At 34.1% G+C, this 27,124-nt stretch overlaps 1 protein-coding gene across 2 annotated transcripts in view; it reads left to right on the top strand.

Annotated features, from left to right (window-relative positions):
• LOC101901019 (roundabout homolog 2) overlaps positions 1-27,124 on the top strand; it is a 331,539-nt gene that overhangs the window by 274,329 nt on the left and 30,086 nt on the right. For both annotated transcript variants that reach the window (XM_059127829.1, XM_059127830.1), the window contains 2 exons: positions 481-562; positions 1,028-1,198. In XM_059127829.1, the coding sequence (XP_058983812.1) occupies positions 481-562; positions 1,028-1,198 (253 nt within the window). The remainder of the gene's footprint in view (positions 1-480; positions 563-1,027; positions 1,199-27,124) is intronic.

Here is a 27,124-nt window from a genome sequence, read left to right as displayed (position 1 = left end):
TTCTATTCTGGCCCAGTCCCACCTCCAATATTTCGTGGTGTTACATAATTTTTGGCCCAATCAAACTTATTATACCCCATCACATAGTTTTGTAGGGTATAAAAATATTAAATACATGCCGCTAGAAGTCATAATTTCCAATTGAATTATGTAAGTAACGGCGTATAAGTAGCATAACAGTATATATTGATCATACGACGTATTAGTCATTAAATTAAAATAAATCATACCAAATAAAATTCCGCATACAACATGGCAAATACATTCATTAAACAGATGAATATACACGAAACAAGGGAGAATTTTGTTGGCCTCAGCTTCCTTGTTTTTTGTTAGGACTATACTTTATTCTAATATACAAATAAAACAAATTGATATATGGGAAATGAGGGCATATTTTTGCCTTCTCCTTTATTTTGTCACAGCTATACCTTATACTTAAGTGTTTTTAATAAAATGTTCTTGTTTTATTCTTTACAGTTACACGGTTGAATACTTCAGTTCCGATTTACAAACTGGCTGGGTTGTGGCAGCTCACCGGGTACCAGATCAACAAATAACGGTAAGTCTATAGAAATTAATATTTAAATTAATTTCAAAATCTTTTGTAGCAATTATTTAAATTGTTCATCCTAAAAAATCAGAAAAGCATTTGCATACTGCTTTAAATCCATTACTGCATCGGCCTTTTATTGCCAAAGTTTTTCTTTTTCCATACAAAAAAATCAAGCAAAAACAAAAAACATGAAATAAAAAAATGTTTGATAAAAACTTTGAATTTTTCTACCAGTTTCGGGGCTCAAATTCAAACGAGATGGTAGTTTTGATAATAGAGTTGTTGCTTTTTTTGCCAAAAACTTTGTGCAATTAAAAAACTATTGTGCATATTTTTTTCCTTCATACTCCATCTCAATATAGTCTACTATCTCTGCAAACGTTTTCAACACACTTTGAGTGGAAATTTTGCAGGCATTTTTTGCTTTTTGTTTTATATTCATTTCTCATTTTTACACGCCTTGTTTTCCAGATTTCCGGTTTAAAGCCAGCAACATCGTATGTGTTTTTGGTACGTGCTGAAAATTCGCATGGATTATCGGTGCCATCGGGCTTATCGAATGTGATAAAAACTCTGGGCTCCGAATCCGGCACGGTGCCGCCAAGTGAAATATCCGAAGCGCGTGCCGTATTAAGTGGCAAGGTAAGTACAAACGATTTTCTCTTCTTTCAGTGTGTGAGTGAATGTGTGTGTCTGGATTGACAAATTGCAAAATTCAAATTGCAACATGCCAATACGCCAATATATTCATCATCATCATCGTAGTTTAACACAGAAGTTGTGACAACGGGGTTATTGATGTTGCGAACGTTGTTGTGTTGATCTTTTGTGATTGTCTTGACTTTGTCGGGTTTAAATCAGGAATCATAACTCATGAAATATGGAATAAAAAAAACATTTTTATAACATATAATATTGGTGTTATGGCGGAAATGACAAGGCTTTTCCTCAAATTGCCTTCGGGCGGGGAAATACTGTTCCAATAAATCATACAACTAAATTAGTCGAAACCTAATTCATCTCGAAATTTGCTTTAAAAAGTCATTGTCATCCTGCTAATAAGGCAAGGGTTAGAAATTAAATTATCTAAATTAAAAGGACTAAAGATTATCTCGGTATTTTTTATTTTAATTTTTTTACTTGACTAAGCTTATCTAAAATATGTCATATACAGGGAATGATGAGATGTTTAGTGAGGACATTTTCAGCTGAAACATACCTCTTAGATATATCAACAGAAGACTTCAAAGGTAGACAAAATAGTTTTGTATTGGCCGGAGAATTTGTGCGGTCTCTTTTTTCGACCGAATACCTTTACAATATCTTCTATACACCAATGAATATCTTTCAGTGGGTTAGCTAAATCTCGAAACTCATGTGAATGTGTTTTTTAGGGGTCTCAAGAACTTCTACAAAAAAAACCTTCATTTGTTCTAAAAATATGAGATTTCTATTCAAAAACAAGAAAAAAAATGCTCCTATACAAGTCGCAACAACTCGCCAGACATCTCCTCTCAAATTGGAATTCGGAGAACTTCTGCAAACATACGAGCTTTTGGAGATTATCTTCAGAAATATGACCTTATAGTGAGCCTACATAAGCTAAAATCATCCTATAAACAGTGGAACATGCCTTTTCAAGGTCTTCAATATTTATAACTTTTTTAAAGTCCCAAAAAAGACCTCATCTAGGCCAAAAATACCAAAAAATCTTTTCGAGTCTTTTTATAAAAACAATACCATCTTCAGCACCTCTACAGATCAAACTCTTGAAACCACCAGCCATAAAGACGTTATGGATGCCTTCACTATACAATACTTTTCGTACATAATTTCTTCCACCCTCCGACCAATTTTCGTGACTTGTAGGTCTTCAATATTATGAAGCCTTTTTAAGACCCTTTCTAGGCAGAAGGTCTCTTAAATATGTTTTATGGGGAGAAAACGTTTCGGAGAATCTAGAAAAAACCTTCAAGATAGGCAAGTTTTTCCCTGAAATAGAAAACTGTGTAAATACCGTCCTGTGTAAATACGGTCCTTCCAATTTTTTCCTTTCTTCAAATTCTTAAAACTCTGTGCAAATTCATATAAGTGTATTAAAAACAAACAAAATCCTTGAAATTCCTTTAGATTTTAAATCTCCATTTTAAGTTTTGTCAAGTGCTCAAAACTTAGAAAACTCTCATGATCAGGTTTATTCTCCGCAAACGATGAACCTGGATTTCCACGATACTGTATTGTCCAACTTTTTAAGGATCGAGAAAAGAGACTTCAAAAATTTAGCAAAACCTTCCACAATGGGTTAATTGATTTTTATTTCCAGGCAAACGTTTTGCCGGTATTTGTTTTCCTTAGAAAAAGTTTACACTTTAAAATATCCCCTTATGTCTTCCATGTAATTTTGAATTTGCATTGTGAATTTAGATGTGTTCACCATACAGGGTGATATAAAAAAACTGCAAAAAAGTCAAACGCCATAATTTTTAAATTGTTTTTAAATTTTATTGAATGAAAGCAAAAAACGTCGGAAATAGCATCAAATTTTAGAATGAGTTCAGATTTGTTCGAATTGGTCGCCTTTGAAACGAATTATGGCCTTCAAACGGTCAATAAAACCGCCACACCCGCCCGAATGTTGCTCTGCGGTATTTGGTCCATTCCCGGCGAAGGGCTTGCTTGAGGTAATTGACACTTTGATATAGTTTAGTGCCAACCGTGCTTTCCAAAATACTCGACACAATAGTCCAACGGATTGGTATCCGCAGATTTTTGTGACCATTCTGCGCTGGAAATGAAGCGAGGAACCTCATTTTGTAACCATTCTTGGGAGGCGTGTGCTGAGTGCGATGGTGCTAAGTTCTGTTGAAATAACCAAGGTCTGCGGCCAAAATCTTTGCGTGCCCAAGGCTTTAATACACCCTCCAGAATTTTTTCGCGATAACATTCGGCATTTATTCTGATGCCACAGTGGATTAATACGAGCGGAGAGATCATCGACTGTTATGGTGGCCCACACCATCACTATGGCCGGCGCTTGAGTTCTGGTGGCCAACCGAAGGTGTACATTTTCAGCTGACCTTTATGACAAATAAACACGATTATTTTGTTTGTTTACAATCTGCTGGACAACGAATGTTTTCTCATCGGAGAAAACCATCTACGCAGGTCACAACTTTCGACCAAGAGAAGCAACTTTTTAGCTGTTTTAAGTCTATTTTCTTTCTGTAAGTTGTAGTTGGAGTAAGTTCTTGCACTTTTTGGAATTTTAATGACTCATTTTTTCAATATTTACCGAATGGAATATCAAATTAAAGAATAAAAAATTATCGAAAAATAAAAAATTTCAAATTAAAGAAAATTAAACAATTTAAATATGGTTCACACATTTTAATATGCCTTTTTGGCGTTTCATGTTTTGCTTGATAATTGTTAATTTCCTTCAAATATTCAAATAATGAAAAACATTCCTCATTTTTTACATGCAGTTTTTGTATCGATATTAAGAATTGTATATGACCATAATGTCGTATAAATGATGACAACTATCATACGCCCTGTAGAGCTTTTACAAGAGTATTAGTTTCCACTTCTCTTTTCTTTTTTATTTCAATCAATTATCATTTTTTTTTCCTAAGCATATGGGTATTTGTGTGAATTCTAAATTATTTTCCACTTGACTTAATAATAAGCAATAGCATGCATGATTTCAATTTGCAAAAAAAAAAAGAATTTATTTCTTTAACATTTCCACATGAGTACACATTTCCAATTTGTGCTTTGAGGGCATATTTTAATGAACTGGATTGATGTTGCCTCCATCTTTTCTTCAGTTCTAGTTTGTTTGCTGTGAAAATAATTAAAAAAACAGAATATGAAAATAATCATAATTTGTCTACCCTCTTGCATCATTTTTCGTTTGTCTTTTTCATTTGCAAACAAATTGCAGAGCAATTAGTGTTGCCATTTTTGGAACTGTGGCCAAAAGACATTTTCTATTTATTAACCTCAAACTTAGGTATTTTATTTCAATGGATTTTTGTTTTGGGGTTCATTTGTCCATTCCCTTGGCTAAATTGAAATGGAATCACTTTGACTGCTGGCCAACTAGTTTTCTTGTGTTTTTGTTTCAGTAGCAAGTTTTTTTGTTTCAATTTTTCTCTTACTGTTCTTTTTCATTCATATTTCCAATTATAATTTCAATTTTCCACTATTGCTGCTCAGACATTGTTTTAATTGCTGCCATTTATTCTTATACTGTTGTTGCTTTTTTTGCTATTTTTATTGTTGCAAAACAACACAATTATGAATTATATCCTTGAAAGTGGTCCATTAATTCTAGCTAGGGGTGGAGGGGGGTAGCACAAGGAACTTCTTAGATTGATGCCACCAACCAACCCATCGCAGCAGCCACTCTCCCAAGCTTATAAATCACTTTAATAATTTTTTATGCTGTTGTTCTTTTCTTTGACCTGGTTCTCTGGTTGGATTCTTAGCTCCCCTTGACTCACTATGTTATAGTTATAAACGCATAAATTCATTTTGTTGTTATTGTCGTTGTTGTTGTATACCTATACACATACATTCCATGCCATTTCAGAGTTCTATGCGTTTTTATGTTGCTTTTCATATTTTTTGTGAATCATTTTTTTTTTTTTTTTGCTGAGAACGAGATTTAAAATTTGGGTCAATTGGTGATTCGCAATGAAGGCTCGCCGCCCAGCCCACCAAACCATTCGTTGTTGGTGCGGCAAGGTAGTTTTACATATTTCTGTTTTAGTTCTTTTCCACTCTCTCTCTCTCTCTCTCTCTCTCTCTCTCTTTCCCTGCTCGTTTTGCGTAAATGAATCGGAATGTATTCAGTTTTTATTTTTTGCCATTCATTCCCTGGTCCAATTGAAAAATGTTTCGTTGGCAATTGTGTTCAGCTGTGTTCGTCCTTACCTGAAATAGAACAAATATTCCGTTGTCCTTTTTTTCGTACTACTTCTGCTGCTTGCCATTAGGTTTTTGTTTTTCTTGCGTTTTTTCTCTCTCTCTTGTTCGCTTTCGTCGAAATATAAGTTAATATTGACACAGGTGCTGGAAAAGATAGGTGAATTGAAAAACAACTCAATATGAGAGATCCAAAAAGAAATGCGTTACTGATGGGTGCCGCTTAGTTTGAATGAAGCAAATGCAACTGGAGCAATACTAAGTATTAGGCAAAAATGGAATTTAAGAAAAAAAAAAAAATCCGTGAAAGTATTGTTAAATGCGATGGGATCAAATGCTTCAAAATCGCGGTATCATAGAATGGTTCTGTGATATTTTGGGAAATGAAGAAGAAAAAAACTATTGAAACACATGTTAAGTTAAAAAATTGCCCTAAAATAGTCTGGACATGCCGATTTAACTAGAAATATACAAATATTAACCTTATCATAAACCAAATCAACCGGAATCTCTTTCTGAGGAATGTAGTACTATATGTGTGATGATGAGGTGAAACTGATGTCGACTTTTTTTTCTGAAAAATTTCTTGAACTCCATCACTTTGTGGAAATCTTTTGTGGGAAGAGCACTATCCAGCGGTCTTTTTAGGGGAATATTATGAATAGAATAACTTTTGTATGTATGCTGTAAATTAAACTTCCCAGACTTTATAGAAGATTTAAATATTTTCATGCCAAGTTTCAGAAAACGTATCTTCAAAAATTCCTGCAGATTGTAAATTTTATCCAAATACAATGGAACTGAATTCTGACGAATTTCATAATTACTCAAACGGTGTTCGTTAAAAAATTCAAAAATTTTAAAGTTTGTGAAACTACTATTCAAAACTGATTTATTTGTTTTTTCTTTTTTTCTGAACAAATTATTTCACTCGCTATTTGAAAGCTAGAGTAGAGTACATGTCTTACGTGTAATTTTTGAATGTACATTGAGATCTTTATAGAATCACTACCTTCCATAGAATCACTTCCGTCTATCCCTCCGACCGTGTATCCATGTATTTTTGGAAACAAAATGCAGGTCGTCTTTATTATCCGATTAAGATGAAATTTTCCACAAATCATTTGCTTGGCTCAAGGACGGACCCTATTGAAATTGCTGAAAATAGTTCAAATTTATGTATAGTTCCGATATATATCCTCAGCCGATTTCGGGTTAATTGTGCACCAAATGGCCAATATCGGTCCAAATAACCTGAATTTTGGCAAATCCGACAGAATTCAGTCTAGAAGCAAGTACATTAAATTTTGGTGAAAATCTTTTCAGATATGGCTATAGCTCCCATATATCTGTTTCATTTGATTTGATGTCAACCTCCCTCACACTCGAAATATGTACTCCACAAGAACGATATTTGGTACCATATATCAGAAACAGCCCAGAAATACCTTTATCAAAACTTACCGAGATCCGATCAGATTTGGAATAGTTCCTATATTTATTTTTATCGCCAAATAGCTAATACCGGCCTAAATAAACCTAATCTTGGCAATTCCAACTGAATTCATCCTAGAAACAAGTACAATTCATCCTAGAATCAAGTACAATTTTTATGAAAATCGGTTCAGATATAGCTATAGCTCCCATATATATATTTCATCCGATATGGGGTTTTAAGTCCCTCACATGCGTAATATGTACTCGATAACAATGATCTTTGGTAGCAGATATCAGATACAGGTCAGAATAAGTGCGTAAAATGTTGTCAAGGTCGGTTCAGATTTGGATAAAGGTACCATATATATCTTTATCCGATTTCAGGTTTATTGTGCACCAAATGGGTAATATCAGCCCAAATGGATTTAATTTTGGCACATCCGACGTAATTCAGTCCAGAAACAAGTGCTTCAAATTTTGGTGAAAATCAGTTCAGATTGTGTACTCCGTAACAATGACCAGATATTAGATACTGCTCAGAAATATGTGCCTAAAATTTGGTTAAGATCGGTTCAGATTTGGATATGGCTCCCATAAATATCTTTATTCGATTTCAGGTTTATTGGGCTCCAAATGGAATTTTTGATTTGGTGAAACTTGTTCCGGTATGTCCATTGTTCCAAAAAACATTATTTTATATTCTTTGTATCGAAGTCATATCATGCACTATACAGTAATGTTTTTTTTAATACCAGATGTCCCTTTTTTGAATTTCGATTAAGAGTTGGATATAGTTCCCAAATTTTGACAAATCTAAAGCTATGATACGCATTTAAATAAGGGTCAAAGATGGTATGATCTACTTCACATTAATTCCCAAAATAAACTTTTTTGTTACGGTAGCTCTACGAAATACGCATAGTGGTGTAGGGTATCATATAGTCGGGTCTGCCCGACTTTTGACCTTTTCTTACTGTTTTTTTTAATATCATAAAATTGGCGTTACTTTTAAAAACTTAATTCTTCCTTCCAACCTGGTAAGGGTTTCTTCATATTACTTTAAAAAGAACTTCGTTCTTCCTTTACGGATTTCTTCACATCGAAAACTAAAACCTAAGCAATATGTATTGAAATATTTAGTTATCTCCCCAAAACATTTTTTCTATATCTCCTAATCCCTTCAAACTTAAATTCCATTTAAATCTCTTAATATTTTTTACCAAAAGGAAAAACCCCTAAAAACTCCACCCCAAACAAAAACTTCTACCAGAGGCATTTATCAGAATATGACACACATATTATTTCTCCTTTGAGTACATAAAGATTTATGTGAAATAACTTACACATGCTGCCATTAAGGCCTACCGTAATAACTCAGCTACAAAACGAAGTTTCCATTCAACTCTTATGGCTTTCTTAGAGCTTTCGGAAATAAATCCCCCGCAAGAGTACTATTCGCTTCATATTCATATTTCTCATAAATGAAAAAATGCGAAAACATAATTCTTCGTGTGCAAATATGCGAAAAGGAGGAAATCAAATCATAGTAATAACCTGCCTTTTTCGAATACACTATAAAATATTATGGCACACATATTACACACAGACACACACTCACACGATAACTCGTGTATATCCCTTTGGTTCATAAGCAGTCTCCAAATGTTCATCATCCAGTGGCAAAAAAAAGAAGTCTCAAAACTGTATAGCAATTTTTTGCTCCACATTTTGCTAAGCCGAAGAAAAGAAAAAAAAGAGGAGATGGAAAGAACAGGAAATACTGTATGTGGGTGTGTGTGTTGTAGAAATTGAGGGGTGGTAGAAATTGGGAATCAAGCCGAATTTATTGTGTGAATAATTTTTATAAATCATACAACATAACAAATAATACGCTCAACAACACCTACTGACTGCTGCTATCAGCAATTGTTAAACACACCTCTACGCGCACAAAACAAATAGCAGAGAAATTTCTTTGGATGTAGTAATGTATAAAACATAGTGTACGAGGGTGGTTAAGCAAGTAAGTTGAAGGTATTTGGGAATATAAAGGCAGACAAGGGAATACATAGAAGGGCAACTGGAGCGTATGCATTTTTTATTTATGCATAATTTATTTGACCGTATACAGGGTGAGATAAATAACTACAACAAAGTCAAATTCCATCATTTTTACATTTTTTTTAATTTTATTGAATGAAAGCAAAAATGTCGGAAATAGCTTCAAATTTTAGAATAAGTTTAGATTTGTTTGATTTGGTAACCCTTGGCACCTTCAAACTGCCAATGAAACCATCACACGCTGCCCGAATGCTACTCTGTGGTATTTTGGCCCATTCCGGCGAAGCGCCTGCTTGAGGTGATCGACACTTTGGTATTTTCTAGTGCCAACCTTGTTTTCCAAAATACTCCAGGCACAAGATTCCAACGGATTGATATCCAGAGATTTTGGTGGCCATTGTGCGCTGGAAATGAAGTGAGGAACCTCATTTTGTAACCATTCTTGGGTGGCGTCTGCTGAGTGAGATGGTGCTGAGTCCTGTTGGAATGCCCAAGGTATGTATGGCCAAAATGTTTGCGTGCCCAAGGCATTAATACACCCTCCAGAATATTTTCGCGATAATATTCGGCATTTATTCTGATGCCATGATCGGTTAATACGAGCGGAGAGCGACCATCAACTGTTATGGCGGTCCACACTATCACCATGGCCGGCACTTGAGTTATTGTGATATGTTCAGCTCGCGAGCCATTTTTCGGCCACTACGACGAGGGTTTCGATCCGCTTCTTTACTTTTTTTTCGAACCATTTCTGCTGATGTTGCTTGTTTCTTTCATCCACTTCCTTGGAGTCGGACTATGCTACCAGTATCGCGGTAACGAACGATGGTACGAGACACAAAATGTTTGACTGTTAGGAACATTTTAGTGCTGTGGGAATTTTGGAATAAAAAATCAAACATTACAACTCAACATTTTAGATTTTTTTACGTATATTTAGATTTAGATATATGTTCAAGGACTTGCAGTAATCGTGAAAATACAGCTAAATTTAAATTAAGTCAGGAAATATCATTATACAGAGCTGTAGTGGACTCACAATGACGCAAGGAATAGTTCCTGAGTTTTTCCCAACATTTTTCAGAGTCCTGTATTTCAAAGAAAGACTCTTTACTATTTACCAAACTAATTTAATTTTTAGAAAATATTCTCTAACGCCTCTCAGAATTTTGGTTTTTTATTGTCTCTCAGAGTCTTGGATCTTCTAGAAAATATTTTTGTAGATCAGCAGAATCCTAAAATTTAAGAAAATAGGTTTTCGCCATTTTTTGGGAATATTTGTTGGGATTAAAAAAAAAAAAACAACTTCGATGATCTGACATGCTAAATGAGAGCTTATCAACTCTTTGTGCGTGATAATTATCGTTACACTTCTCCCTTCCTTGGGTGGGGTCCGCTAAGTTGTGGTTTTGAAAACCATGTGCTCCTTGCGACCCAATTTTATACAGAACTTTCGCCCCTGGATGGTGATTACTCGTTTATATATATATATATATATATATATATATATATATATATATATGTATATATATATATATATATATATATATATATATATATATATATATATATATATATATATATATATATATATATATCTTTAGGTCGATGTAGCTCTTTGTTTGAAACTTTACCTAAAACTCAGTAGACACCGAAAATAGGGAGGGACCGTCATATGGGGTATATTCCTAAACATAGACCATTATACCCCATTTTCAATAAAAATTATCCTTGACATAAAAAAAATCTTTGATTAAATGTTAATGATCTGTAATATATAAAATGTCCTGTAAATTATGATAAACATTATAACCTTACAGTCCGCCTAGCATCAATTGTATGTAGAACTCTTCACAATTCTATAAACCGATTTAAGATGTTATGAAGATTTTAGCAACATTTTCTCTCAGCGGTTTATTTTGATTTAGAAAATTTTGACTTAGAGATCGAATTTATTTTAATTAAGCTATAATATTTCTCGACAAACACAAGGATAACATATGGTTATCATTTATTTACAATTTACAATTTATTTGCATTCTTAATGAATTTCGTTTAGATAATCCAATTAAAGAACTAATTAATATTAATTACACCTAAAACGCAACAACAGACCTCCATACGGGTTCTATTTACATTTAAAATAAAACTCAAGTTAACAATAACAATATATTTCATTTACAGACAACATTTCCTATTAAAATTTTTAATAGTCTCATTAGATATTTATAGTAACAGATTCAGGTTATTTCAGAATATTATAATGAATAATATTATGTCTAATTTTGTGTGTCCTTGGAATATTACGTTAATATGGCTACGTGACTCTCGATACAAATCACCACAATTTTCTAATTTTCCATCGTCATGAGTATGAACAATATTTTATAATACTGCTAATACGCACCACGGTATTTTCTATGTATATTAATCATAGGATACCCTTGAGAATAACGGCACAAATTATTTTGAAAAAATTAATTGTTGATCTCCCCAAAAATGTATTGTAAAATCCAATAAAGAAAATTTACATTGGGATGGGGAGATTCATGTTTAAAGCAGTATTTTCTGAAAAACCAAAATCCATCAAAAATCTTATCAAGAATATTATTCCAGATGTGTTGCTTATTCTTCATCTATATACTTATGTACTTTCTCGCCTACACACACATATGCGTAAACGTATTACACTGCATTAACAATGATTGATATTACCACTTAACATGGCTCAACACCCTCTGATAACCCTCAACGGTACACAAATCTTACAATCCCTCTCTCTCTCTCTTTCCTTGGTATCGGCTTTTGTTATAAAACATGTTTGTTAATATTATTATATGTTTTGCTGATTTGACTTTGGATTTTGGATGTTGTTTTCCTTTCGTCTTTTTGGCCTAAAGTCTATCTGTGTCTTTTTGTTTTCCTACACTTCTTACATTTTTCTTAGTCATATTATCCTCCTTATTTATTCTACTTATATACATATGGGATTTTATTTTCCATCACCTCATGGGTGTACTTTCCCCCGAAAAGCAATTTTGAAATATAAAAGCAAAAATACAAACACACAATTTGTGGAATGTTTGTCAAATGAGCCAACCATGAATCTTTTTGCCTAACATTTTTTGTTGGTTTTTTTTTCTTTCTTCGCAGCAACACCCATCTGATTTGTCTTCCACTTTTTTGGCTTAGTGTTATTTAAATTTATTGAAACATAAATTTTGCTGCCACCAAAAAAAATCCAACACGCCCTTTCTTCTTGACAAAAGAATGTCTGTAGCAATTCCTTTTTGTTATTCTTTTTTTCATAGGGCCATAAAAAATAACCATAAATGGAAAATATCTTTGAAGGTCATCGTCGTCTTCGTAGCCATCATCCTAAGCATCAGCAAATTTATTGATTTGATGGCAAACCAATTTTTTTGCTTCTTTTTATTTGGACATTTTGTGTATTTCCTTTTTTTCTGAAGGATATTACGAAAAATGTTTTCCCTTTCAAGAAAATTGAAAAAAAAGGAAAGTGGAAATGTCTATTGGTTTGTTATTTTATGTAATAGCCTTAAGGAAATTATTTCACATCCTTTCTTTTTTGAGGTTGCTTTGGTTTAGATTTCTTGGCAGCAATCGAAAGTTTTTTGTTTTAAATTATTGGAAAATAATTTTCTTTTTAATTGCACTTTTCGAATTGCTAAAAATTACGAAATATAAATTAAAAAAAGGCCAATTATAAAAACAAAAAATTTCTGCATAAAAATTTACGTTTTATAGAGAAATAATCTCAGAAAAAAAATAAATAATGAAGAATTGTAAAATATTTTTTTATATAAATCTACGATTCATCAGAAAATAGTTTCATATCCACCATTATTTTTGAAAACACGTGTACAGGGTGAGATAAAAAAACTGCAACAATGTCAAACGCCATACTTTTTACATTTTTTTTTTAATTTTATTAAATGAAAGCAAAAATATTGGAAATAGCATAAAATTTTGGAATAAGTTTAGATTTGTTCGAATTGGTCACCTTTGGCACGAATTATGGCCTTCAAACGGTTAATGAAACCGTCACATGCTGCCCAAATGTTGCTCTGCGGTATTTTGGTACATTCCCGGAGAAGCGCTTGCTTGAGGTGATCGACACTTTGGTATTTTTTAGTGCCAACCTTGCTTTCTAAAATATTCCAGACACAATAGTCCAACGGATTGATATCCGGAGATTTCGGTGGCCATTGTGCTCTGCAAAAGAAGCGAGGAACTTCATTTTGTGACCATTCTACTGAGAGCGATGGTGCTGAGTCCTTTTGGAATGTCCAAGGTCGGCAGCTGAAATATTTGCTTGCCCAAGGCTTTAATACACCCTCCAGAATATATTTGCGGCATATATTCTGATGCGACGGTCGAGTAATACGAGAGCAGAGCGACCATCGGCTGTTATGGTGGCCCACACCATCACCATGGCCGTCGCTTCGCCATTTATTCTGATGCGACGATCGAGTAATACGAGAGGAGAGCGACCATCATCTGTTATGGCGGCCCACACAATCACTTGGCCGTCGCTTGAGTTTTGGTGGCCAACCGAAGATGCACCTTTTCAGCTGACCTCTTTGGCAAGTAAACGCAATCATTTTGTTGGTTTACAAACTGCTGGACAACAACAATTCGGCAGTTCACCACTTTCGGCCAAGCGAAATTTTGTATTGGGGCCCCTATTGATGGCTGATTTATAAACTAGAGGTGGTTTGGGAAATGGGTACTATTATTGTACAATAAGTACTAAAATCACTTAATTCTGAAGTTTAATATTTAGATTACTGATGATATCTCAGTTTGAGATTTGGTGGTGGTTTGGAAATGCACCTTTTATTTGTGCGAAAAGTACTAAATGGTACTAAATTTGGTATTTGGTGGAAAGAAAGAGTTCTTATCCTAAAATATGATATTGATAATGAAATATTTTTGGACGGAAAATTGGATATGGGTCATCCTCGGTAAACTTCAAAATGAAAGATTTTGAAGACTTTTTGGTGTAAAATCTAAACATTTTCCTATTACTCTTACCGAAAAAGGATAAAATATTAATTTTTGAAGGTCGTTAAATTTAGTACGATGCATGAATATTTGATTCAAACATTTTGATAATCTGTGCATTTTGAGTACCAGAAAGGCCGAACACGAACTGTGTGAATATATGTTGGCTGAACTTTTGGTTATTTATAAGGACATCAATTATAAAACTCTTAAAGATGACCACTTATTTATTAAAATTTATTCTAGATGTTTTTAGTATTTCCTAAAGTACGGACATTTCTGACTTTTGTGGTCCAACAAAAATCTATATAAAACAAGTAAGCAAGGCTATAGCCGTGCGGGGCCGACCATGTGATACCCTACAACACTACAATATGTTCGAAGCCCCCTTATGTCCAAATCCATTTTTGAAGATTTCGCTTTTGAAATTATGTGACGGAGCACTGCCCAGATATTAACCTGCCCAGATATTAACCTACCAGGGACTTTTGCCCAATATTTACGCACTCCGTCGTATTTTGCGATCATCTCCAAAAGCAGGAGGCCCCTCTGTATCTCCAAATTTATACTCTTCTATACGATCTTCTTGTCTACGATATTTGGCTATATTCGTCAACGAAATCAGCAAAAAAGGCATCGGCTATCGCCTGTAAGTAATGTTGGTATTTTTCAGACAAAAGTAGTGGTCCATTCTACCCGCTGTCCTAAACTCTAACTTCATGCGAGATTTCGTGTCCTCTGGTTTCTATTTATGACCTTTATAACGGCTGCAAAATCAGGAGCATTTTTAGTTGTTGGTCCATTTCAACCCCTAAATATATTGCGGACATCTTTGAAAACAATAGGCCTAGCCCTTCTGAGCCTAACCCTACCCTTTTCGTGAGGATCAGACGATAATTGCAATCTGTATATAATATCCCCAACCAGTGTTGAAAGGTGGAAAAATATTACACCTTAATATTATAAGTCAAATTGAAAAAATTGCATACGATAAAAAATATGAAAAAATAAAAAAATGTCACAAAATATTAAAAAATCTATATTAAGATCATTTTTGACTTATTTTTATGCGATTTTTTTTAGATTTTATATTTTTATGTCAAGAGGGCATTCTGAATTGACAAAATTTGTCAAAATCGGTCCAGCCATTCTTGAGATATAAGCATTCCATCTAACAATCCTTTCCTTTGTATATACACATTGTATATATTTCTCTATATATATCCGATATATTTACTATCGGCATCTACGTAACGGTCAGTATTGACCTGTTCGTCTATTTATGATTTCGCCGGGACTAAAAATATTCGCGGTATAATGGAAATTTGACTTTTATTTAACACAAATATTATAGTCCTTTTCACCCACTAAATATTACCCGATGACCATCAAAATCGGAAGGCTTCTGCCCAGCCCGAAGCTTTAGCCCCATGCAAATTTCCGCGTTGATTGGTCCATAATTGCGACCTGTAGAGCAACTGCAAAATCAGGAAATTTTTCAGTTTTTGGTCCATTTCGGCACCTAAATATTGTGCGATCATCTCCAAAAGAAATAGGGTTCTATTCTGACCTTATCCGCACCTTCATTCTAAATTTCGTGAAGATCGGGCCATAATTGCGACCTGTAGAGTGATTACAAATTAACATGGACAGACGGACAGACGGACGGACGGACATACATAGCTAGATCGACTCAGCTCGGCGAGATAGGAAGATCCATATATACTTTCCTATGTGGGAAATCAATATTTCGAGGTGTTACATAATTTTTGGCCCAATCAAACTTATAATACCCCCAACACAAAGTGTTGTAGGGTATAAAAATTTAATATTAGATTTTAATAAAAATAAACATTATTTCCATTTAATATTTTTCGAATGCCATTTTTAATGTTTTTTTAATTCCTACCTACAGTATATTGAATGTTCTTTCCATTTATTTCCTTTTTTACCAATTTCCCTTGCATATTCTCCATTCATTCATAAAGCGTAACATTTTCAGAATATAAAGTAAAAGTATTTCCCAACTGACTGTCTGTTGTCTGGTCATGCTAGATATAACTATCAAAATACTCCAAATAAAATGAAGAAAAAAATAGAGAAAGCGAAAAGCAGAGCCTTTTTTCCATAAACCCTTAGTCCTTAACATGAACAAAATATGAAAACACTTCAATTGTGGAGAGACGAGAACAAAATAATAACGAGATGTCTGTACAATAACAACGACGTTGGTTGGCTGTTGGGAGTTTCCACAATGTATTGCAAAGCCAAGATAGAATGGAAGAGGGAAAACAATGCAACAACAACACTTTATAGAACATAAACAGGATACTTGACTTGCATTACAAGGATTTCGTTATGAATTTTATATATATTTTGTTTTCCTCTCTGTTTTTGTGTATTTTGTTCGCCACATAGTACAATATTGAAGTGGTACTCAAATATCCAGGAAGAATAACGAATTTAAAGGGAAATCTAAAAAACTGAAAATATTACAATTTTAATTGAATTTTTTTTGGATATAAAAGTAAGTTTCCTTATTACTTTTACACCCCAAAGCAAAACGGAATTTTTGACCTTTGATACTCAGACAGGGGCTCTAGACAAACAGTTTTCCACTTCGCCTGACATGAGACTAAATAGAAAGTATTCGTAAGAAATCCTCTTTGTAAAAAAACTTAAAAAAACTATAAAAATCATTTCCTTGTTTACAGCATACAATCAATCGTTCAGAACCGTTAAAAACAAAGTTCAGTCATGACAGTCTGAGACAGAGTAGTATTGAAAAGTATAAGACGAAGAGCAAAGATTATGCTGCTACTCAGGCGGCCACTTGGTTTTCCTTGTACCCAGCTCAGAAGACAAGCGGGCAGAGAGTTAGAGTAACGGACAACAGCAAACAAATTTCTCAAAAAAAATATATATATAAACTTGATGGGCAGACTGGGTCAGTCAACCCAGACTCTCTTTGTAATACCCTTCATAGACATCCTAGACAATTTACTTGAAAATTGTTTTCTATTTTGCAAAGTTTGATGTAGATCCAAAACACGCACAGTTTCCCCTTCTTCCTTCCTTTCTGGCATTTGAAAATTAGAATGTAACAAAAATCGTAGACCGCCGGTTTTTCATAAAAGCCTTTGCTTTGTTTTGTATGCCATGTGGCAACTTGTTAAAGTAATTGGTTTACTTGGCTTACGCTGGCTGTTATTGTTGTTTTGGTTGTTGGTAACTTTTTTTATGGCAAAGTTCATAAATCTGTAATAAAATAAGTCCCACAAAAAACACGATGAACGAATCAGAAAAAAATTGTTATGCAAATTGTTTGATGATGGCATAAAGTAATTTGATGAAGTACAATTTTCCATTTACTTTGTAGTTGAGTGAATTTTGTGTTGTATCCATGGATGGACGCGCGGCGTATGAATGATATTATTTGCATTTTTAAATAACTCATACGCCATTTGGGTGGGGTTAATAGAAATGAGTATGGGTCTATTATATTTGCTGATATTCATTTACGTCACTCTTGGCTGCACGTTGTATTGGTATAAGAATATAAAATAAATAAATTTCGAAAATTTCAATAATGCTATATTACCAAATAAACAAATATTTTCAAAATTTAAAACTTTTCCTATTTGAATATTCCACACTTCGGGAAGCGGTAAGGAGTGAGCGTCAAAATATTAATAAAAATTCGATGCACTTTTAGTTCTTGAATATATTTTTAGTCCCATTCGTCCCCAGGGTCTTCAGGTCCTCTTAAAACTAAAACTATTGTTTTAAAACTCTATTAAGAGACTGAAATTCTCCTGTCTCTTAAAAATGTTTAAGAAAACTCCACACTTTCCTTATCGTTAAAATATCCACGCTTTTCTGGTCCCCGAGAAATATTTCGTGCTTCTGTGCCAAAGAGAAAATATTTAAGGAATCTCTACAATTTCGGTGGTGGTAATAAAGTGTGTAAGTGTTTGAATACCTGCTTTGTACAACAATGTATTCTTAATAATTCATCATACCCTTTTTGGTCTTCCTCTTGAAAATATTTTTAAACCTCCTTTAAGCGCTCACGTTCTTTTAACCCTTAAAAAATATTTGAGAAAAACCCCTATCCATGGTCTTTAAAAGCTCTCAAGTTCAAGATTTCTGGTTCCAAATAAATAGAAAAATTCCAAAAAATATTTTTAAAAAAAAATCTGCGGTCAAGGAGACACATTATTTTTGATGAAGATGATCGAGTAGGTGATAGTAACCCGCTTTCCACGACAAAAAAATATAAAAATTTCATTCTTTTACTGTTCTTGAAAAATATTTATCAAAGAAAATATTTTTAATTTCCATGGTCTTGTGGGTCCACGAAAAGTATCCTCCTCCAATCCAAGTGCTTCTGACCCTTGATAAAATATTAAAAAAAAAAAAGAATCGTACTTTTCTGGCTCCGGAGAAAGTGAAAATAACATCGAGTGAATGTAAATAATTTCCCTAAAAGCAATTTGTAGCCCACGAAGCCAAAATATTTTTAGCGATCGGGTAGATGGTTGTAGGAACACTTAACACAATAAAATATTTGTGAAAATTCCACACTCTTTTTATAGCCTCCACAATAGTATGGAGGGTATATTAAGTTTGTAATTCCGATTGTAACACCATGAAATATACATTTTAGATCCCACATATACAGCATAATTTTCTATGTTGACTTAGTGATGTCCGTCCGTTTGTGGAAATCACTCTAGCTTCTAAACGAAATTCACAAGATTGATAAAATTTACTCAAATATATATTATATCTGCACTACTTTTGGTATTGAAAATGGGCCACGTAGGTCCACGTTTTGGTATAGCCCCCATATAATGGTACCTCCCCATTTTCGCTATTTTGATGATTTTAGCGACATTTTTCACCGGAAATGTTTGAAATTTGGTGTTTGAAGTTCGTAATAGATACTACAGCCTATGACAAAAAATTGCCTGTGCAGGTCCACGCCTTCGTATAGCCCCCATATAACGGTTCCGCCCGAAATTCGGTGTTTTGATGATTTTAGCGACATTATTCACCGGCAATGTTTGAAATTTGGTATTTGAAGTTCGTAATAGATACTACAGCCTATGACAGAAAATTGTCTGTACAGGTCCACGTTTTCGTAAAGCCCACATATAACGGTACCTCCCGATGTTTGATACAACAGAAAAATGTCTGTAAATTTTTTTGAAAATTGCCAAATTCCCAGCCTCTTGTGGTTCTAGAAAAAACTTACTTTCTGCTTGTTTAATAATATATCTAAATTATTCCGTGCCCTTTTTGGTACTAGTTCCGTTCTTGAAAAAAAAAAAAAAAACGATGATCTCCTGAAACTTCTTTTATGTTTTAATTATTTTTAAAAATGTTGTTTTAAAACTCCTCGCATTTTTTGGCCCTTCAAAAACTATTCTATAAAAAATGTCCAGAAATATTTCTTTCTTGGGGAAATATTTAAAAAAATCCTGCACCTGTTTCGACTATAGGATACTATTTTTAGGATACTATTTTTATTTTTAAATTTTTAGGGTTAATTTGCCTGCTGGTCTTTGCAAGGATAATTATACCCTACAACACTATGTGTTGGGGGTATTATAAGTTTGATTGGGCCAGAATTTATGTAACACCTCGAAATATTGGTTTCCCATATAGGAAAGTATATATGGATCTTCCTAGCTCGCCGAGCTGAATCGATCTAGCTATGTATGTCCGTCCGTCCGTCTGTCCGTCTGTCCGTCTGTCCATGTTAATTTGTAATCACTCTACAGGTCGCAATTATGGTCCGATCTTCACGAAATTTAAAATGAAGGTGGGGCTAGGGTCAGAATAGAACCCTATTTCTTTTGGTGATGATCGCATAAAATTCCTGATTTTGCACTTGCTCTACAGGTCGCAATTATAGACCAATCGATGCGGAATTTCGCATGTAGCTAGAGTTTAGGGCTGGCAAGAAGCCTACCCATTTGGGTGGTCATCGGATAATATTTAGCGGGTAAAATAGCCCATATCTTTTTTGTTGAAAAAAATCAAAAAATTTTCATTAAACCGCGAATATTTTAAATCCCGACGATATCACAAAGCCATGACAAGGTTACTTCTGACCTTTACATTGATGTTAACATCCAACAAATCGGATATATAGCAAAATATGTGCGATATATATGTTTATCAAAGCAGATATGCTTGAAAAATCTCTTATAAGTCGAGAACGGCTGAACTGATTTCGACAGTTCTCATTAATTCAGAATGGCCTCTTGGCAGGAAACATAAAACGTCTAAAAAATCGCATAAAAATATCTCTCTAAAGATGAAAATATTGATTTTGTAAAATTTTCTCATATTTTTTCGATTTTGTCATATTTTTGGCATATTTTCATTTTGAATTAAACATTTGGTAATATTTCTACAGCTAACAAAACTAAGTAGTTAGGATATCAGGATATCATATACAGATCGCATTTATCGCCCGATACTTACGAAATTTTGCATGGAGATAAGATGAGGGTCAGAATAAAAGCCTATTCTTTTTGGAGATGATCGCCATATATTTAGGGGTTGAAATGGACCAAAAAACTGCAAAATTGTCAGCAGGTCGTAATTATGGGGGTTATCGGACATTGCAAAAGCCAAGCAGTTTTGGATGGCCATCCAAAAATATTCAATGTGTGAAGGAGTTTGCCAACTTTTATAGACAAAATACGAAAATGTCCATTCTAGTGATTTTTTGAGAATTCACAAATACATGAAAGACGCACTTCTGACTATTTCGTTAACGCTGATTTCGTTGAAGAATATAGTCAAATGTCTGTATCTCATATAGATGCGTTTCAGTCAAAAACCAATAATAAATGTTAATCTTTTGCCACTTCTGAGAGATTATAGGTCTTTGGGAAATATTGGTTCCAGATCTAGGAAGACCATTTACGTGCAACATCTACCAATAAATTGGAAATGAGCAAATTACTTTATGTTGCTATTATTCGAAAATTAGAGAACGAAACCTGATGGTTTTCTTTTATTATTTGTCACAATATCTTGTGGAATTCTTTCGAGTATCTCGCCTATATAAACTGTATCGTTTATTATAGTGTTGTAGGGTATTCAACGGTCGGCCCCGCTCGACTGTAGTCTTTGCCTACTTGTTTTAAAATATGTTTAAGAAATCCATCTCCACTATTGCAAAATAAAAACGTCTATAGACTTCTTAAGAATCTACAGTATTATGTTCCATTGAAACAATAATCTTAAAAAAAGTCGAAGTTCTCGATTTTTAAAAATTTAAGTCCTTAGAAAAATTTTATCTAATAATTCAGACACTACTGTCCATGGGAAGGTATATTTCAAGAAATCTGTGTTTTCTAGCCTTTGTGAACCTTTAACTTACCATTTATACTGATTTCTGCTTTATGGTATTTACATTGAATATTTTTCCCCTTATAATTAAGACATTTTTGTTTATTGAAAACGTTCAAGCATTTCCATGAAGCAATAAAATCAAATCGCTGCCAACTTGCATCTACAAAACCCCTCAAAAGTTCAAAGGAGATAAGAAAACACAGATAATGAATTTAGGCTAAAGCCCACAACCTATATGCCCGGCCAGTGTCCAGTTTAGATTATCTCAAGCGACCAGAGTAGAAACAAAATTTCAAAGATAACGAACAAATTTTGTCTAAATCAAAAGCATAAATTATTTTGCTGGTCTCTTAGACGGTAAGCTATGCTTTTTTACTTGCCTTTGAAGTCTCAAGAAACAAGAAACTTTGTGCAAAAAAGAAATAGATTTGCTTTTTTTTCTTCTTATTTTTTTGTGATTTCATTATCGTCATAAAGAGAACAGCCCACGCTTTTACAGTCATTACCAAAGCGATATTGTGGACAGGCAAGAAGGCAAACATTTAATACATTTAATAAACAGCTTAAACATGCAACTCATGTTGGCTGGTTGTTCCGATGGCGTTTGCATATAATCGAAGTGCATGGTCCACCTCTGCGCCGCCCCTTTCCGACATCCATGTCGTACTTGAAAGCTATGGCAATACTGTAATGTTTTGTATGTTAATATTGTCACATACCACACAGCGTTTTTTTATTCTGCACATTGGACGGCTGGCGCTTGTTGCTGGTGTTTTTTGTGTGTTTTTGTTTCTGTAAACAGCCAACAACAACAACAATACTAACATAGATTTTCTATGTTATTGCCGTTGTTAAATTTCTTGTGGCAAATACCTACTTTGTTAGCCTGGCTAAATATGGGCGTTGCATGTTGGCCCAGGCAAATGATGCCGGTCGTGAAGACTTGTTTGGACTTTTTATTTGATTTTTTTTCCATTTTTCTATTTAGTTTCTTAGGTTTCTTTTATTTCTTTCCCCCTACTCTTTGTGATTTCAACGGAAAAATTATCGAATATTCAAATCTTTAGTGACACTTTGTCCAATGTTTTTTGTTTCGGACTTCACAACATTGGGCGTACAGACAGGCCGACAGACAGATATACAACTCCACAAAATAAATTGAATTGAAGTCAAAATTTAATTTTGAAAGTTTATTTTACTCGCAAAAAACACACGAAATTTATTAATTATCTCGACTTGTTATTAAAAGTAAAGCATGTTAACGAAAAACCCCAATCAAATAAATATTTAAAGTGTTGGACAATAAAAGTTAACATGACAATAATATAATTTGAATGGAAGTTAAGCTAAGCCACCAGCTTTTTCAAAATTATAGTTATTTTAGGTGCTTAAATAAGTGACTGGTAGTGATTGGGCAAAATAAATGGAACTGGCTAGGAACAAGTTAATAACAATAAATTAAATTTAATAAACAATAATGACAATTCTACGGAAATGGAAGCATTTCATCAATGTTTTTTGTAAATGTAAAATTCCCAAAAAATATTTTAAAATTATTATATATTATGGAATATGTGACATTAGATGTCTGCGCAAAATAAGAATAGATGCAATATATTTTAAATTTTAATATTTTAACTGGGTCTCTGTAATTTAGCTACATTTAAATAATACAGGGTGAAATAAAAAACTGCAAAAAGTCAAACCCATAATTTTTACATTTTTTTAAAAATGTTATTGAATGAAATCAAAAATGTCGGAAATAGCATCAAATTTTAGAATAAGTTTAGATTTGTTCGAATTGGTCTCCTTTGGCACGAATTATGGCCTTCAAACGGCCAATGAAACCGTCACACGCTGCCCGAATGTTCCTCTGCGGTATTCTGGCCCATTCCCGGCGAAGCACTTGTTTGAGGTGATCGACACTTTGGTATTTTTTGTCACCTTGCTTTCCAAAATACTCCAGACACAATAGTGCGTGCTGAGTGCGCTGGTCCTGAGTCCTGTTGGAATTTTCAAGATCTGCGGCCAAAGAAGAATCTTTTCGCGATAAAATTTGTCATTTTTTCTGAAACCACGGTCGATTAATACTAGTGGAGAGCGACCATCGGCTGTTATGGCGGCCCACATCATCACCATGGCCGGCGCTTGAGTTCTGGTGGCCAACACACACGCACTTTTCAGCTGACCTCTTTGGCAAGTAATCACGATAATTTTGTTTGTTTACAAACTGCTAGACAGCGAATGTTTTCTCATCGTAGAAAACCAAATTCGGCAGTTCACCACTTTTGGCCAAACGAAGAAACTCTTTAGCTCCTTTAAGTCTATTTTCTTTCTGTTGCGGTGGAAGTTCTTGCACTTTTTGGAATTTCAATGGCTTTATTCTCTGCCGAATGGAATATTACGATATGTTCAGCTCACGAGCCATTTTTCGGCCACTGCGACGCGGGTTTTGATCATGTCGCTTCTATACTTTTCGAACCATTTCCGCTGATGTTGCTGCTTTCTTCCGTCAACGTAGGGCTACGCTACCAGTATCACGGTAACGAGAGATGGTACGAGACACAAACGATTTATTCACATTTAAATGCTGGAGTGCTCTAACGATAGCCACTTGTGGGTTTCCAGCCAAATATAAAGAAACCACACTATCACGCTTGAATTCCATTTCGAATAACTTTTTTTCTGGAGCATTCTCACCAAAATACTTTTGTACGCTTGTAAAAAATATAATGAACTGTCACTGGAATAATTTTAACAGCTGTCGGACGAGTGGCTTAGAAATGAGAGCAGTCTGAATTTGGTTGCAGTTTTTTCATCTCACCCTGTATATATGTTTTATTCGATTTGGTGTTTTAAATCCGTGGAGCACATGTTACGCATGTGAGGGATAATGGGAGAATGATATTTGGCAGCACTAAATTATTATGCAGTAAATGTCCAATATCAGCACAAATTATCTGAATCTTGCAATTCTGACTGAATTCATCTTAGAAACAAGTACTTCAAATTTGGTGCAAATCGCTTCAGATATAACTATAGCTCCCATATATATGTGGTGTTAGAGTCCCTCACATGCGTAATATGAGCTCTACAACAATGATATTTGATGACGGGCAGCAAATTCTGGTACAAACTACATCTGCCAAATTTTGTTCGGTTCAGACTTTTATATAGTTTCGATACACATCTTCATCCGATTTTACAGTTATTGTCCATCATATATGTAATATCGGCCAAAATTGGGTCGATTTTATCATATTTAACTGAATTTTTCCATTTGGCTAAACTCGGTCCGGTATATATATTGCTCCAATAAATATTTTTTAATATAATTCTTATTTTTAAATTTAATATTTTGGTACTAGGGATACAAAAGCCACACTCAAAATTGACTTGAACTTTCCTCCTAAGAGCATATTGTTTACTCATGTGGTTTCGAACGTCATATACAAAAAAATATGAAATTAAAATATATACCTGGCTATAAACCACACCAAACTTATTGCAAATATTTATATTTTCTTTTCTGCAAAAAATTCTGGCTTATAAATATATTAAAAAATGTTGTTAGCAATAAAACGTGATGACTATATTTAATGGTCAAACAAACAATTGTGTTGGTATAAATGAAAGTAACCAAAAAATGGACAGTGAACAAAAACAAGAGCGCACAAAAAGCGACCTCTACATCTCTGCAAAAACTCAGAGGACGAGCCACAGGCAAACCCATATACACTGGTGGCCAAAACTAAAGCAACTGAAATTACAAGGAGAATGAATGTCCTGTAACTTTTTCAAAAATTAAAAAAATGAGAAAGTTTTTCTTGTTTTAAATTAGGCACTATATTCACTTTCTAAAAACCTAAAACATAAAACCAAAATTCATTTTTATATAAAAAATAATGTTTGGTAAAGTCAATTAACCCTATTTTGGCTTGGACAAAACAAAAGCAACTCTGCTGTATATTCATATAACCTTTGCAATTTCAGTTGTTTTTACTGTGATATTTATCGCTTTTTGCTTCCTTCGACAATTTCGCTTGTCATAAATCCTTTTTAAAAAGTTTTTTACAACAGTATGTGTTTTTCTTTTCATTTTTTAGGTACTTTTTTAAGTACAAAAACATTTTAAAAATGGCTAAAAGCAAATACAATACCTGAATAAAACAGCAAATTATCAGTGACTATCAAAACAACATATCACAGAAAATGATTTCCGAGAAATATTTATGTGATTTCATAATTATTTCTGTATACTTAGTCGGTTTTTTGAAACTGGATCAGGAATAACAGTCTATAACGGATGAAGGCCGTGAAAAACTTCAGCCCGTACTGATCCACAAATTGTGAGAGAAATAAAAAACAACTATTTAAGAGTTCAACTGGATTGTTGAGAGATCAATCATTGGATATAAGCTCGAGATCAGTGCGTAGACGAGTAGTGGCAGCTGGTCTGCATGCCCGTAAGACATCAAAAAACCATTCATATCTGAAAACCAGTAAAGAAAGTCTTAAAGTCGGGCGGGGCCGACTTTATGATACCCTACACCACTTTGCTAATTAAGTAGAGCTCCACATAACAATTAAAAGTTTTTATGGGAGAATTCAATCATATACGCTATGATTACAATTATTATTTAAAGTTCAAAAGATTAAATATGCAGAAGCAAGCACAAATAATTTGAAATCGGGTAAAGATATATAAGGGAGCTATATCCAAACCTGAACCGATCTCGCTAAAATTTGGCAAAGATATTTTTGAGCTGTATTTGATATATTTCCCTGAATATCGTTGTTACGGAGTGCATATTACGGCTGTGGGTAACAAATATAACGAATCGGAGGAACAATATATATGGAAGCTATAGCTATATCTGAACCGATCTTCACCAAATTTGACATACTAGCTTCTAGACTCAATTCGGTCGTAAGTGCCAAATTTCATCCAATTTGGACAAATATTAGACGTTTGGTGCACAATAAAAGGTAAATCGGACGAAGTTATATATGGGAGCTATATCAAAATCTGAACCGATCTCGATAAAATTTAGCAAATGTATTTTTGAGCTGTATTTGATATATTTCCCCAAATATTGTTGTTGCATAGTGCATATTACGGCGGCGGTGGACAAAAATAACAAATCGGACGAACAATATATATGGGAGCTATAGCTATATCTGAACCGATTTCGATCAAATTTGGCACACATATTTTCGGGCCTAATTTGGGTGTATACGCAAAATTACATACAATTCGGGCTGATATTACACGTTTGGTGCACAATAAAAGGCAAATCGGACGAAGATATATATGGGAGCTATATCTAAATTTTGACCGATTATCTCCAATTTCAATAGGGTTCGTCCTTGGGCCAAACAAAAGATCTTTGCAAAATTTCATCTGGATCGGGCAATAAATGCGACCTGTACTTTGTTTACAAAAATACATGGACAGACGGAAGGACGGACAGACGGACGGACAGACGGACGGACGGACAGACGGACGGACATGCATAAATCAACTCAGAAAGTGATTCTATGCAGATCATCAAAAGGAACTATGGGTCTATCTCGTTTCCTTTTGCCTGTTACAAACAAATGCACAAGGACATAATACCCTGACCACCTTGTGGTGTAGGGTATAACCAGTAAAGAAAGTCTTAAAGTCGGGCGGCGCCGACTTTATGATACCCTACACCACTTTGCTAATTAAGTAGAGCTCCACATAAC

The sequence above is a fragment of the Musca domestica genome, unplaced genomic scaffold (genome assembly GCF_030504385.1).
Source record: "Musca domestica strain aabys unplaced genomic scaffold, Musca_domestica.polishedcontigs.V.1.1 48, whole genome shotgun sequence".
Taxonomy (NCBI): Eukaryota; Metazoa; Arthropoda; class Insecta; order Diptera; family Muscidae; genus Musca; species Musca domestica.
The sequence above is the reverse complement of the archived record's forward strand: the minus strand, read 5'-3'. Positions and strand labels throughout refer to the sequence as shown.